The 16871-nt window shown below is 36.4% G+C and overlaps 1 protein-coding gene across 1 annotated transcript in view; it reads left to right on the top strand.

The window, feature by feature from the left end:
- Positions 1-2731: 2731 nt before the first annotated feature.
- MFNG (MFNG O-fucosylpeptide 3-beta-N-acetylglucosaminyltransferase) overlaps positions 2732-16871 on the top strand; it is a 468185-nt gene continuing 454045 nt past the window's right edge. Inside the window, exon 1 of the mRNA XM_044068023.1 lies at positions 2732-3568. Within this exon, the coding sequence (XP_043923958.1) occupies positions 3152-3568 (417 nt within the window). The 5' untranslated portion in view covers positions 2732-3151. The remainder of the gene's footprint in view (positions 3569-16871) is intronic.

The raw sequence follows: 16871 nt of genomic DNA, 5'->3' as shown, positions 1-16871 counted from the left end.
CTGGAGATGTGTCAAGAAGTTATTGAGGAGTTAATGTCATATCTTATGGAAATATTTAGGAATTAATTTATTTAAGGAAGAGTTATTCATTATTTGTGAGAAACTTTGGCCAGGGCAGATAACACTTACATTAGGCCTGCTATTGTTGGGATTATATAATGATTATTTGCCCAGGAAAAAATGATAAACGACTGTTAATTTTCCTTAGGTTCCTGGCAAATAAATGTATTATTCATATGTGGATGATACATGGAAACATTTTGGTGAAGAATAATCCTTTGAAACTGAGGGTGGAACTATCAAACTTGGAGTTAGCTACAGAAGATAAGAAGCTCAGAAAACAAGTCCGGCACCAGTTGTTTTTCTGGACCTGCAGTATGTTGGTTTAATTTTAGATGCAAATTTGTGAAAGGGGCCATGTTAATGCAGTTTAGCCCATGTTTTGGTAGAATAAGAAGTACAGATTCTAGTTGTCATATTTATTTTTTGAGAATTATAGAAGTTATTATGGATTTATATATATTCATTGAACTAACGGTTTATGCTATGGATTACATTTAATAGTTACTGTTTTTGCTGTTTGTTAGCTGTTAATAATGTTAATGTTTAAACAAGTTATAGCAAAATATACATTTTTTTATTGATCTGAGACCATGCACTCATTTCTTATTTTGTTGCCTTTATATCATGCATTGCACCGTGCAGTACTGACCATCAACATGACTGCTTCTAAAATGGAAGCTTTCATTATAATTTTTGAAGAAGTTGAGAGATACTGCAATTTGAAGTTATGGTCAAACTCAGGTTAGACAAGTCTTTTGAAAGTGATGATCTACAATATATACAAAATAGGCAGCTGAAAATAAAAGTGCAGCTTTCATTTCTGTTCAGTGTAACAATCATAAAAGCTACTAAAAGTATAAATATTTAAATTTAGTGTCACTTCCCACCTAAAAGGATTTGCATTTCTGTAGAAAATTGATTTTTGTTTTTTTTATTTGTTATTACATAGCATCTGGGGTAATTATAATGCAGGGTAGTCAAGATCAGCCGATCAGCATTTTCTGGGAGGTAAAAAGTAACCAGAACACCTGCGGAAAATCTTTACAACATGATAAGAATATGGAAATCCCAAACAGAAAGTAAACTGCATGCCCTGTAGCTTTGTAGCAGATAACTTAATCCTAGACAATGAGCCACTTTGTTACCCTTCTTTCCTACTAGATATCTAGAGGGATGACTATTACTCTGGCATTTTTGTTCTAACTGTTTTTCCAGTGTGGCCTTAAAAAACATAGCCCCCCCCCCCCATCCCTGTCTTGACAAAATTCATGTAATGTGGGTACAGAGCCCCAAATCGGTAACTGCACTGCCTCTAGATGATCTCACCAATGGATACAGGAGTCTACCTGCTAGTTTCAGATTTCCTGGTCTACCTGATCTGCAGGATTATTCAATCATCTAGGAAGACGTTAGGAACAACTCCCACTCTTTTGAGACAAGGTAAAGAACACATATGCTGCTTTCCTTCTCCAGTGGATATAGTCATTCTGGCTTTTTCCCATTTGGTATTACTCGCTGGAGTAAGGAAGATACTTAGATGATAGACTTCTGTTACTTGCAACTTTTCCTTTTTTTTGTAACATCTGAATTTGTTGATGCTTTCCTGTAACGTGCAATAAGGATATGCCTCAAATGTTTCCATCTTCTATGCTGGCTATGAATGAAGAACTAAGCAAGTTGAGAATGTTGCTTAATTCTAAATCACGTGCCGTGTAGAAGGGAGCAGAGGTTTTAGAACATGGGAACGATCATGAGGGAGCAAGAAGCTGTGTGTGTGATGAACAATATGACTGTGGCCTTTTGTCTGCAGCTCCTTTTCACATAAGGCAAGCCCTAATTGTACCATCACCTCAGTAACTTGCTGTAGTCTCTACCATTTTGCAAAGCTGCCTTTGCTTACAACACCAGAAAGTACTGCAGAGAACTTATATGTTGAGTGTGCCTTTAGTCACCTGCCCTTCTGCATACAGTAAAACAGAATATCACTACACTGCCCACAGTATTCTCTAACATTTTAGAGAACATGTCCACGCTCTTCAGTGACTGCTCTACAATATCACCACATGCTATAAAAAGTTCCTTTATGTTAATGTTTACTACCCCATCAGGTGGCCTTGTTATGAAAGCTCTTCTATGCATACTAATAATATAGCATGCATTTGTATTGCTGAGACAAATCAGTCATGGAAATGCTAAACCGTGGCAGTGTAACAACCTTTTGTTTTAAGTGTACCTCAAAATACCAAGTAGAACCTGAAAATAAATCAAAGAATTCTAAAGAAGTAAACTAAAAAGTGACATTACCAAATACGTTGTGAAAGTTTGAAAGCGAGGAAGTTTTAAGTTGTGCTTACATGACTAGAAATGAACTACAGATTGGATATACACTTACTCTCTTTCCTGTACCATGCGTCTCATAAAATATTCACTAGTTTAAAATTATTTAACATCCAGTCTTTAATGTTTCCATTATTTTCTTGTAAAATATAACCTAAGGGATTTACCTCAGGTATTTAACAAAGCTCCTGCCTGTGCTGCCCCTCATTAGAGCAAACATATTTCTCTTACGAAGCCTCTCTCTCTTCTCTCTCTCTTTTTCCCTTCCTCTTTTTTTCTCTCTCAAGATATACAGTGGGAGGGGTTAGCACTTGTTACTGACACTGGCCATGTTCAGACCGTAAGCTTGTAGTGATGAGAAGAAACAATGATGAGGAACAGAGAACAGTTTGGGACTGAAGCCAAAGTGACACAGTTTACAGCCTAACTCTGCTAAGAGTGAATTGTGGCAAAATATTTTAAGTCATTTTGTTGTTTTGCCTTTTTTTTCCAGCCATATCAAAGGTTTAGCACATACAAGAACTCTCTCATCTGGATTTTAACAATTTATTACACTGGAATTCTGAAGAAGAAACCTAACTGTGATATCAATTTATTTCATGCTGTAAAGGGATCAGTTCTGAAAATGCTTTTGCTTTTATATGCTGTCATTCTGTTTGGCAATCAAAGCCTTTCATTGTCCATGTCTGGTGGTTGTTCACATCTTGAGCAAGTTTAAACATTTATATATTTTTTGTTTGTTGCCTCTATTATGAAGCTGTGTCTGAAAAGAATTTTTATTGCTCTATTTGGTGCACTCATCACTTGTTTTCTGGTGATTTTCATGGATCTCCATGCTGGGACTAACTGGGGAAAAGACTATACACCTGTCCTGTACACTGCAGAGTCGTCAGATGCCTTGCAGCCTTCTGCAGAGTCTCATTACTGGTCTCATAGAAAATCCTTTTGGAACAGGACTCTGTTATCATTTGGGAAGAGGCTGCTAGGTCAGGGGAAGTTATTGGAAGGACTGGTCGAAGATAACACTGTATCGGACCAGAAAGGTAAACTCCCTCTGAGAAAACTCGACATAAAGGATATATTTGTGGCTGTAAAGACCACTAAAATGTTTCATCGCTCTAGGTTACAATTGCTGTTGGACACTTGGATATCTAGGATCGGACAGCAGGTAAGTTTGTGTGCCAAACAAGATAACCCATTTGTGCTATTTAATCAACATGTCACTCGGAACTGTCACAGGATGTTAAGTAATTCTCATTAGTAACATTTTCCAAATATAGTTTCAGCAGCTGTTAAAAAGAACAGTGTGTTATTTCCCATAAACTACAACAAGATAAGATGCTGAAATTCAGCTATTATGGTCCATCTTCTGTATTGTATGCTGATATTATTGAATGTTAAGTAAGGGACTGGGGGTGCTGCTTATTTATGACTGTGAGACTGAATATGGCTTGTTTGCATCTGCAAAATACTGGGGTTCTGAGTCTTGTTAGCACTGCCATAGCAGGTTAACCCCAACAAGATTAGCACTGCTCCAAGAGTGGTTTCTGTTTCAGACTGTACCTTATGTTATTTGTCAGATTACTGCCAACCCACTTTTTACTTTGTTTTTATGAACTTGTTAAAGTTCAAGCTGATATGATTAAAGAAAAAAATGCATGTTGATAGACAAAAACAGAGAAGGAAAAATATACAAAGGCCCACAAAGTAATGTTTTTGAAAGCCAGCATTTAGTGAGTGTGAGGAAAACTGTATGGCAGTAGTACAAAACCACAAGGGCATCTTTAGTTAACTTTTGCCTAATGCAAACATTTACTTCCTTTATGACAATCAACATTTATGTAGTATGCCTGAAAAGAGCATGCTAACCATATAGCTCTGAGCACTTCAGCATGCATAGAAGTAGACACACACACACACACACACACACACACACACACACACACACACACACACACACACACACACACACAGACATTTACTCATACACACATCACGTGTCATTTTCTCTCTGTTCCTGTTAATGTACTGTGTTGCCCTAATTGTTTCAGGTGTAACACAAACAGTATTCAGATAACTGAACCTGTGTGGATTTTGTTATTTTCTTTTTGTTTCTTTGTCATCCTTTTATTTTTACATGGTGCTTCAAAGAGGGTGCTATGTCTTCATCTTTTATTTAAAATTATTTCACAGTTGTCAAGAGCAAACTTACATAAGAAGGGGCAAATATAAATGAATTTGTGAAGTTATGATATGCAAAAGGTTTGTTGCTAGGAAATGCTGATTTGGACAGACAAAAAAGAAGATTAAAAAGTACAAACTATGTCTACCTCTACTGCTAAACACATTTGCCTAGAGCTTCACTGAATGTTCCTCTTGGGAAATACTGGTCTAATAAAGATACAAAATGTGAAAGGGATAAAATAGTTTGAACGTACCGGATTAAATTACACCAGTGTTACATTTTTGGATACAGCTCCCATGGTAGCATTGATCAGCATTCTGCTGGAAAGTGAAACTAGTCAGCCATGACATTTTTCTATTAAAATACTTACCTCAAAGTTTTTGAAAGAGCTTTAGTGCTCTAATGAAATGTGCTCTTTTCCATCTGCCTGCAGCTCCTTCAGTGTTCAGTTTACAGCTCTCATCTTTTTGCATCCCAGAAAAAAAATATTCTGCATATTTATGTATTTATGTGTGCATGTATCTATTTATCTATCTACCATTTATCTATCTATCTATCTATCTATCTATCTATCTATCTATCTATCTATCTATCTATCTATCTATCTATCTATCTGTCTGTCTGTCTATCTATCTATTTATTTTTCATAGTTTATATTTTATTGCCTTGTCAAACGTTAGTTCACATACACAGAGATGTTAACAACTATTGATGCAAGAAAACAGTGGAATCCTTTTCTTACAAGGCTGTTATTCACTTTGATGAAAAATTTGCAGGGACATAAAACACGTTTTTTCTATGTAATTTGTCTGAACTATTCTTTTACTGCTTATATTTCTGTATTTTTTGTTTGTGAAATATTTCCTATTTCACTTAGAGTTAAGCCTAAAATTGATCAGTATTGATCAGCACACTACTCCAGTAAACAGAAAACAAAAATAAATAAATAAATATGCTTATTAGATGCCATTTGAAAGACTTCATACAGATGTTGAGCAGGAATATTTGTATATCAGAAAAAAGTTGGTATGTTTTTGATGCATACTCAATTTTTATATGCAATGGCAAGAGCAGTAGGAAGTGTATTTTTAACTGATGCTGCTTGTTTCTTTGTGGTAGCACCTATATCTGACACCAATGCTGCTATCATTGTATACCTCTGAGTAATGCCACGAGGCAAATGTGTGCAGCTCTAATACCATAGTAGTTAGTAATGAGATATGTACATCAACATAACATATGAGTAAAGACAATATAAAAGTCAAAACTGAAGAAGGGCAAGGGAGATAGTTTTATGAGAGCTGCTGTATCAAAATATATAAATGTTTAACTCATTTTAATTACATATTTGGTTTATGAATCATATTGTCCCCCCTTTTATTTATAAGTCTCTTTATTAAAGTACTTTAAAACTGTGATCCCATGCCATTACAAGTGTTGGCACTGGTGGTCCCACATATAATTTTTGTAGCCTTTTTTAAATTACTTCTCAAATTAGAGTTTACAGAACATGAACCCTAGTACTGCTGCTGAGAACTGTTATCCTTTATATGATTTTTTTCTTTTTCATATTTCTCAGTCTCAGAAAGAACATAATTAGAATTCTTGATCTGTACAATTATGTCAATTTTGGTAGTATATGATAAAGTTCAAGCCCATGTTCCAGTTATTTTCTGTTTTGTGGCATGCCTGCACTTATGCATTTATTTAAGTAATAACTGACGACGTTAGTGTGGTATATTGAAGATTTACCCAAGGGTGGTGTGGTTTAATCATGAGGGTGAAGTCTGAGTGATTAAATAAAAGCAACCATGGGTAAATCTTCAATATACCAAACCAAGCAGTTGGTTATTGCTATAATACAATGACATTATTTAAGAAAAAAATGCTTACTTTTCTTAAATAATGTCTTTGTATAATGTCTCCGTGGTGCCCTTACACATTTTTCTGGTATCCTGGGGCTTTGTCTGATGTACTGTGCATGCGTATGGGGCTTGTGTTTCCATGCTTATGCAGTACATCAGTGCTGTGCAAAGGAAGCAACAGCGAAAGGAAAATCTCTGTTACCTTTTATTTATTTATTTATTTATTTATTTTTTATTCAAAAGAAAAAAGAAACCTGGAGACTTTTAATGTTTGGGAAAGCCAGGACAGACAAAATAAAAGGATAATCAGGTAAGTTTCTTTAGTTTTTCTGAACATACCTAATTATCCTCTTATTTTTCTCTACATCATCTCCTTTGTTTGTTTGAGGTCTTCCGTTTTCTTGTTCTATTAAAAAAAGAAAGAAAAGTAAAAAAATTATGAAATATGCTAATGGAAAAAAGTCTGGGGAACCAGATCTTTTTTCCATTGGTATATTCTCTGATTTACAATGGGCATGCTGGTTGAGCTGATCAATACATTTTTTGGCATTCCAAAAATCCACAAGAATTTACAAGACCTCCTGATGCGTCCCCTAGTGGATGCAAGAAATAGCATAACATATGCTTGTACAAAGGTTGCTGATTCTATCATGAAAAAATATTTACTGCCAGAAAGTCAGATTTGCAAGGATTCTTGGTCTTTTTTGGACAAAATCAATAGCCTACCTTTCTGTGGTGAAAGGAATTTTCTAACAGTGGATGTTAAAGACCTTTATTCCTCTATACACCACACCAAGGGCATGGAATGGGCCTTTGCAACCATGCAGAAAAATGGGGCCACACGTGAGGAACTGGACTTGGTGGGCAAATTACTTGACATTATTTTATCTTGTAATTTTGTGACCTTTAACATCAAGTACTATCTCCAAAAGGTTGGCATAGTGATGGGATCACCTTGTGGGGCCAGCTTCGCCAACCTAGTAATGGCACACTGGGAGAACCAATTTGTATTGAATAATACTATTGGCATTTCCAAAAACATCCATTTTTACACACGCTTTTTGGATGATATATTCATCTTGTTTGAAGGGGACCTCTCTCAGGCAGGAAACTTGCTATCTTACTTTAATTCTACCACCACATTTTTACAGTTCACATCTTCCTTTTGCACTGAATGGATAGCATATCTTGATGTGGAACTTTCCAAAGACTATAGTAAAGACTGCTATGTCTCTAGAATTTTTAGGAAGGAGACTTATTCTAATGCCTTTCTCCATTATTCTAGCTGTCACCCCTTGTCACAGAAGAAATCAGTCGTGAAAGGGCAATTAGTTAGAGCAGCTCGAATGGTTACTAGAATGGATGATTTCCTATTGGAATGCGACCTATTGAAAGACATGTTTATTAAAAGAGGGTACCCCCTCAGGATGGTCTCGGAAGTGATGTACGAAGTCCAAACTATGAGAGATACTGGTTTTTATAAACCAATTTTAAATTTAGGCCAAGCTGGCTTACTTATGACTTCCACACAAGAGAATTTACCAGCTGAATTGAACTTCGTTTGTTCATTTAGTGTTGATGCCAGTAACATTAAAGCCATAATATAAAAAAAATGGTGCTTCCTAACTAATGAGAACACATTAAGAGAAAACCTTGTAGACCAGCCTAGAACTGTATTCAGAAGAGGCATGAACCTTAAAGGTATTTTGGAGGGGGATAACATACCATTTACGACAAGGAAGGGTATGTTTAAATGTAACATGTGTAAGTTTTGTAAGTTCATGACCACGGGATCTTCCTTTGTAGTGGGAAGTACTAAATTTGACATCAACCACAAGATTGATTGCCAAACTAGAGGGGTAGTTTACTTAGCCAAGTGCAACCACTGTCCCACATTCTATGTCGGGAAAACTGACGGGAGGTTATGGGAATGTGTGTATGAACACCAGTATTGTATTAATAAAGATAAATATGAGAATGCCTTAGCTAAACATATAGGAACCTACCCCCAACATGAGTTCAGTTTTAAAGGGATAGATATGGTTCCAATGAACATAAGAGGTGGCACACTGTCACTGCTACTAGAAAAATTAGAACTAATTTGGCAACTCCGCTTGGATGCAAGTAGTTTCCCTGGGTTATATGACTCTATCCTTTAAGTGTATTTTGAGGCTTAAGAACCTGGCTAGATACCATCGTCCAATGTTGTTTAACAGTGCTGTTCATGGTATTTTTATAAGTTGATTTAACACTGACCATAGAAATTTAGGTTTATATATTTTATATATTTTTAATGCTTTTAACATTTTTACTATAGAAATAATAATAAAAATAGAATTTAGCTTTTAACAGGGCATTTTTTTTGGGAGAAGTGTTGGTTGATTACTTGTATTTATGTACTGACGTTTTTACACATTTATGTAAGTGCTTTTTGCTACCCATTTACTGAATTGCTGTTTTAAGTATTTAATTGCCCTTAATTGTTTAATTACCAGTATTTATAAGCATTGCCATCTGAAAACACTTTGTCTGAGGAAGTTTTGTGATTCATACAGGACGAAAAGCAGTGAAAAGAGTGTTGCTTAACAATAAATTTTCGTTTCATTTTGCTGGACAGTGGCTTGTGTCGTTGGCTGCCCTTTCATTTGTTTCAGTTGTTTTTTTGTCTTACTGCCTTGGATTGATCAATCAGTGTGCTCATTTTTGAATATTAATGGATAGTCATTGTATAATTCATATTTTTTTCACGTTGTAGAGCCTACTAAACCTTTGACTGTTGACGGTACAGATGTCACACAGTACGAATGCTATCTCTACCACAATGGTTTAGTTTAAAACAGATTCTGTAATTAAGGATAACAACTGACACACTGAGAAGAAAACGATAATAACAGTCACTAGCTTGGAACACATGCACTCTTTTCCTCAAAGAGTTCTAAGGTTTGACACAACATTCACAAAATTCACATTAAGTAAATGAAGTATATAAAAATATTTGAGCCCATGGCGATTACGCTAAATTTTGGGTATGACAGGAGAGTTACAGCAAGCACTTACACATTAGAATGTTCTAATTTTTAATATGCTCACTTCCCTTAACTGGAAAGAGAATATGTGTGTTCCAAGCAATCATTGAAGCATTATACAGACCACCAGCTTACTCTTCTTTACCTAATTTCATCAAATCCACCATCCACTAACACCATTCTTCTTCAGAAACTCTACATGCTTTTCCACTCTTTGTAGCACTCCATAGGTTTATAGGTCCATATGTAAGTACTAGACTAGCTGCCTTTGTGAGCCATTTTAAGCCTAGCCAATCTCCCTTTTTCTGCTCATTTCACCTAACTCATTTGGTTTTATATTGACCTTACCCATCCTATAGTAGATTTATTTATTTATTTGACATTTGTTTATTGGGAAAGTCCGACTGGAATGTAGCCCATTTTCAGCAGAGGCCCAGGGAGAGACACTCCAGATGCATGTCTTTGAAATGTGGAAGGAAAACGGAGCACCTGGATGAAACTCATACAAATACAGGGAGGACATGCAGATTCTGCACAGAAGGCACCCCAGCTGAGAATTGAACAAAAGAACCACTTGCTGTCAGGCAACAATTCTAACTGCTGTGTCACTGTGCTGGCGGTCTACTGGGATCATACCATAGGTAACTTCAGGGGGACCCATGCATGGGATAAAGCATTTAGCAGCTGCCTCTGTCCATTAGTAGTACAGGGACCAGTCTTGGGGTAAACTTTCTGTTTCTCATCCATAGATCTAAGTTGTGCTTGAATATGAACAGGGATGAATTTTGTTTTATGTGGATGAGGAGACTGTTCCACAGCAGCAGTATCCTGTGTGAGATATAACTGTCCCTCCAAACCATTCTATTAATATTGCAGAAGAGGTTTGGCTCCCTAGGCCAAGTATTTCTGATGCTATTTGACTTGTTGATGTGCATTAAATCCATCAGTAATGGGTTGGAGGACTAGATTCACTGTAGTCCATGATAGAATTTATGACATCCTAATTAAGAACTGGCACATTTTTCAAGGACCAGAAAATGTCCTGGACAAACTGGGATTTAAACCTAATATAGTGTTTAAAAGAGAGATGGCCATTAAGAATTTGATGGAAAGGAATGAGAAAGGGAGTTGTACACTGGGATTAGGGGATCCAAAAAGTGTGGGTCCTGAGTGCAAGTTTGTGTTGAACATTGATAAAATAAAGATTAATAATATTTTTATTAGGCCCAATGGGAGATTTTCATGCAACTCAAAAGGGGTGGTTTATGCCATCCTATGCACAATGTGTAGTGGATTTTACACAGGGAAGACTCAGAGGAGGTTAAGAGAGAGACTTTATGATCACGTTAGTGATCTAAATAATTTTAATATCAATAATGCTTTACACAAGCGTATACAAAAAAATCCTGCACATGAATTTAAATTTGCGGTGGTAGAAGGGGTGAAAATAGATGTGAGAGGGGGACTAATGGGAAGACCTGCTTGAGATTAAAGAACTTTGTTGGCAAGTTAGGCTTAATGCCTCGGTTTTCCCGGGTCTTAATGATTCCATCAGCATTGGGAGCCTGTTAAGGCTTTGGTCCTATGCTATATGAATGAATTTTTTTGTTTTGGATGTATGTAATGAAAGTTTTATGTTAAATATGTAATGACAGTTATTTAATTTAGAAGGTAGTGTTGGTCTATGTTAGAGGTTAATTTTAGGGGTGGGGATTAACCCACTTAATTATTTCATTGGTTTTGAAGTTCTACTGGCCGAGAATGTCATGTGTTTTTTAGACATTTGTATTTAAATGTAATGTGTCTGTGTGATTTTATATTCTGAAGAAGACAACTGTTACAGACCTTGACAAAATAGTTAAATAAATCAGAGTTTTTGGTACTTGTGGTAACTGAGTTCTTGACTCTGGATTTTGGTTTGATGGATGTCTTGTTTGCCAGACACTGGTTACCTCTTAACAGTTTGTAGGGTACCGAGCATAGTGACAATGCTTTGATTCTGTCCATCTAGAACATGTTGTTTAGTCCTTGTATCCTTTTAGTAAGAATACCTCTGTGGATATTCCATTTGTTTGCATGTGTACGGACAGATATATGCCAAAAGGGACATTATATTCAATGACTGGTCTAATGAGTTCAGTAAAAGGGGACACTGACATCCCTAGATCTGGACACAATCCCTTTGTTTATAAGCTGTGTGATATAGAAGGACTTTCTGACAACAATAGATACATGCTATTATATATATATATATATATATATATATATATATATATATATATAGTATTGCTAATAATACCTATTGTGTATTCAAATGTTGGAATTTTTCTGCTCTTTTGTATGGGTACTGGGAGTAGGAGTACTGGTACTGGGAGTAGGAGTAGGAGTGTGTATGTTAGTTGTGTTAATACTTTTACATGTATGTGTTGTTTTACTTTCTGTTTGTATTCTCAAGAAGGTACCGAAGCATAGAATTTCATTTAGGCTACATGTGTGTGTTCCTAAATGACAATAAAGCTTACTTTGAATGCTGGCCAAAAGTTGGGTCACTGTCCATATAAGTTTCCAAATCCCAAACAAGTGGGTCAACTTTCAGGAGTGTATTGTCAATATAGTAGCTCCCTGAGGTAGATGACTTCCCAATGGATGCAATAATGCATTTTTGGCATTTAGTTTCAGTCATTTATTTAAGACAAAACTTCCTGCAGGATCTCTAAGTCATTTGGGGAGTCAATGACTTTTCCTAGCTTGCAGTTATCTGCAATTTTAGTCAGCCAGAGCCCTATGGTATTAGCTTTAGATCTATGTTTAACCATTGAATGGCATTTGCATCAAATGGCTAAACACTGACCCCTGTCCATCGATTGTTCATTAAACGAGCATTCATTGTTTAGACAGGGAGAGTAACTTGTTAGCCAACACTTCCTCATCTCACACATCGCAGTATTTCAAACCTACCCCTCCAACTATATATAGCAACTCTGAGACTGCACTACAGTGGGGGAAAGGGCAGGTGGGGAAGTGCTGGCCAACTAGCTACTTTCCTGCTCACTGAAATGACCGTTTGATGTATAGGGTTCTATGATTATCTATTTCATGCAAATGTAATTCAATGGTTAAACATAGAGCCATTGACTTTTATGTCAGAAAAGTAGACACCAAACAGAATTCCCAGTGCAGAACCCTGGGTAGCTCCACTGGTGACTGGCCTCTTTGTAGGGGTACCATCCCATATTTTGCATCATATCTGTGAGCCATTTGGCAATCCAGGGAGTGACATAGGGGATTGTTTCCACTTTGTTTAGCCTTTATACAATGTCTGGGTGGGGAATTATGTCAAAAGCTTTGCCAGGCCATGGTATGTGGAGTATATTGTTTTGCCTTCATCCATTGCTTTGGTGAATTTTTCTAAAAAATCCATCAGGTTGAGTAAGCATGACCTGCCCTTAACAAATCCAAACAGAGACATACATATGTCCCCACTGTTCTGAGAATAAAGCAAATATCTCACTCTGAAAGATGATAAAAAGCAAAAGCTAAAACAATTTGAGGAGAACATAAGATAATGAATCCTTAAAAATATAGTTTTGATGGAATATCCTACATATTGTAATATCACAGGTCTCAACAATGCTAGAAATACTCAAATCATGCATTTATTTGGTTATGTATTTGAATACTGATGTGACAGAAGGAAATACTGCCAGCACAACTATCTGGAATTTTGTAAATAATTATATGTATTAGAACTATATGTTGCGTGTATATTAAACTGCTGATACAAAAGTGTGTGTTAAACAGGGTTTGTACAGTACTGAGCTTCAAAGATATATCAACAGTGTACCCTACTAGAACATAGAAGATTAACTTGCAAAACTTAGAATAGTTGAGGTTAAGTTACTTTATAACTGGGCCATAAACAAAAGATGTTATCTCTCACATTCAATGCAGAAGCATACACACTGTCTAGCACTAGAAGTTTTTGTATTGTCTTGAAAGAGAAGTGATTACTAGGTTTAAAATGTAAAATTGTTTTATTGTTTTACGATTTCCAAGATCTGCAAACATGTGAGAGAGAGAGAGAGATTTTTCACACAGAGATGCTAAATTCTGTTAGTTTCTGAAAAAAAGGGGTTTAGCTTGGGAACTGAAGTCAGGTAAAAAAAGATATGTCATCCAAGCTAACTCAGCAGTAATATTTGATATTAGTTTAAGAACTCTTTTAGAGAGACTGTGCATTTTGTATTTTGTCTTTGACCTAGCAAGAACATCCACTCTCATCACATCTGCACTTGCCTTGCTGTAAATTAGTTTTTTAGGGCATAGTAACTCTTTTAGATATAGTTAGGAATATAGCAAATATTAGTTTAGATGTTTTCTGTATTTATTTGAGACTGTCCTGCAGTGTTGTTTTAAATATTTCCTGCAATTTTTAACTCTGATGTAACTGATTACTTATTTAGTATTGTCTTGTTCTTTTATTATTTATTATTAAATATATTTAACCCTTTTAATTGTGGCTGGTTTGTTTACAGACAGATAAGCTCTTAGAGTACTTGCATATCTATTTGTTGACAATGTACAGGCCACTCCTAAATAGCCTTGCTCTTGGTCAGACTACCATTTGGATTAATAGTAACATTACACAGTAGGTTTGGACACCCTTTGGTAAGAGCCTTGTAGTAGCTGATAAGGGATTCTGGTGGCAGTGATAACTACCTTATAGTCTGGGCAGAAGGGGGCATAGCTAGCAAACATATGCCAGCCTTTCCCAGGTGTGTGTTTGTGTATAAATCAAATCTCAAAGTGTGTGTGTGTGTGTGTGTGTGTGTGTGTGTGTGTGTGTGTGTGTGTGTGTGTGTGTGTGTGTGTGTGTGTGTGTGTGTGTGTGTGTGTGTGTGTGTGTGTGTGTGTGTGTGTGTGTGTGTGTGTGTCAGCTACTTGGGCAGTGACACAAAGCACTGGATGGACAGAGAGAGTGTTGGGAGGACTTGGCTTGTAACCCTGGCTTAGGAGTCAACTGTATAGCTATGCCAGTGGGGAGTGTTATAGGAGATCTAGAGAAAAAGGGAGAAACCAGACCCAGCCTGACTGTGATCTCTGTGTGCTCTTAAGGGAAATTTTACTGTGTGTGTACTTGTCATCCCCTCAGTGTGTACATCCCTCACTTGTGCTAGTGGTGAGGATTGAGGCCCCTTGATTACTGGACCAGTGCAGGGGTGTCACAACTGGGATCATACAATTATCAGCAGACCCCTTTAAGATACATTTGTCCAACATACACAAATGACATGATTATATTATTTCATTGTAAAGGAGGTAAATGAGTATTGAATTTAAGTTTGCATAGGTATGGGATCTATCTGGATGTTTCTGCCTGCTTGTTGTATTATACCAGCTTCATCTTCTTAGTATTTCTTAGTAATGTTGGCAGTCATCAGTCTTGGTGTTCTCTGACATGTCAGTAAGCAGGAATGAGAAAGACTAGGAACCATTAGTTGCTTCAGTTTTCTTATCACACATAAGCAATTAGTACTTGTAATTAATGTACAAATTCCACCCTACGTTCCCACCAGTCTTTGCTGTAACATTTCACATGAAGAGATGGACATAAAATTGTGGAATTATCTATGTGAAACATCTGCTCAAATTGTTGTTCAAACATGACAGAATTCCTACTTGGACAAATGCAGCCTTCTGTGGAAGGCCATCTAATACATGTTCTACCACTTCTAACTTGGACATCAACTATATGAAGCAGCTACATATAAATGTTGTGTATAATGTTATTTATTGAGCAGGGCATGACCGAATATAAGTCAAACTGATATGGAGATACAATATATAAACCTGTCTTTACAGAAGTTACAAGTTCATAACCCTCTAAACCAGGCATTGAAAGGCTATTATAGCAATAACCCACGCCTGGGTGTGGGTAATGCTAAATTTACTCACGGTGGACCAAACAAAGCCAACCGTGGGTAAATTTAGCATTACCCACACCCAGAAGTGGGTTATTGCTATTATACCATGACATTATTTAAGAAAAGAAACTATTACTTTTCTTAAATAATGGCATAGTATAATGCCTGTTTACTGCCCTTCCGCAGATGTCTGGCATCCGCGGCAGTTCTGATGTACTGCGCGCCTTCACAGTACATCAGAGCTGTGGGCAAAAGCAACGGAGAAAGCAAGATCTCCGTTGCTTTTTGAGTCTCGCTATGTTAAATTAGTTTAACATAGCGAGACAGTTTAAAATAAGCAACGGACATCTCCGTTGCTTATTTTAACTGTCTCGCTATGTTAAACTCATTTAACATAGCGACACTAAAAGCAACGGAGATCTTGCTTTCTCCGTTGCTTTTTAACACTGTCTCGCTATGTTAAATGGGTTTAACATAGCGAGACAGCTTTAAAATAAGCAACGGAGATCTCCGTTGCTTATTTTAAAGCTGTCTCGCTATGTTAAACACATTTTACATAGCGAGACAGTGTTTTAAAAAAACGAGTTATACTAATGGAAAAAAGTCCGGGCGACCGGACCTTTTTCCATTAGTATAACTCGATTTACAACGGGCACGCTGGCCAATCAGCGTGCACGTTTTGGGAGGGTCATGGTATAATAAACATCTAAGCAGGCATGATATTTAGATATACCTAAAAATTACCATGACATGGGTGTTTATTTGGAGGAGACAGAAAATGTAGGATTTGACTACTACACACCCACTAAACAGCACTTCACCCCAGTTTGTGTAACTGTAATATATTCTAGGTTGCTAATTTGGGGATATGGGTATTGGTTCCACAGGCATTTTCATTAAATCAAATTTTTCTTGTTTGTAGTTTTTTTCCTTGCTGTAGTTAACAGTGATCTCATTAATTACATTTGATATGTATCAATAAGACCTTTTTTCTGTAAGAATAATTCACTGTCGAGGTGTGAATTATTTCCTTTCATTTTATAATTACCAATTTTCCATTCATATTTCTCAATAAAACTTTATCAGCCACAATTCTAATGGTGAGCTGTGCCTTCAATGTTTAGGAAAAAAGATTGATACATGCCAATTTGCTTGCATCATTATTTTTATGTTCATATTCTAAAACATATACAATTTCTCATGAGCCTAAAGACTCATACCTAGTTTCTTTGAAAGTTAATGTTTACAGGGACATAAAATCTACAGCCATGTTATGAATGTATGTGTTGTTTGTCAATACCATTTTCTGCTTAGAGTTGAATTTGCTAAAACTGAATTTACTTGCTTTTTAGTTTATCATTTGGGGTTTTGTATAACTACATCAGTTACCCCAAATAAAAATAACTCTTGGATATTTTAAAGGCTATAGACTGAAGTGGGGTCATGGATGTAACAATTTGTCATGAGTGTA

This window comes from Protopterus annectens, chromosome 1.part0, assembly GCF_019279795.1.
Source record: "Protopterus annectens isolate FY-2018-M chromosome 1.part0, PAN1.0, whole genome shotgun sequence".
NCBI lineage: Eukaryota > Metazoa > Chordata > Ceratodontiformes > Protopteridae > Protopterus > Protopterus annectens.
This window is presented reverse-complemented; position numbering and strand designations above follow the sequence as displayed.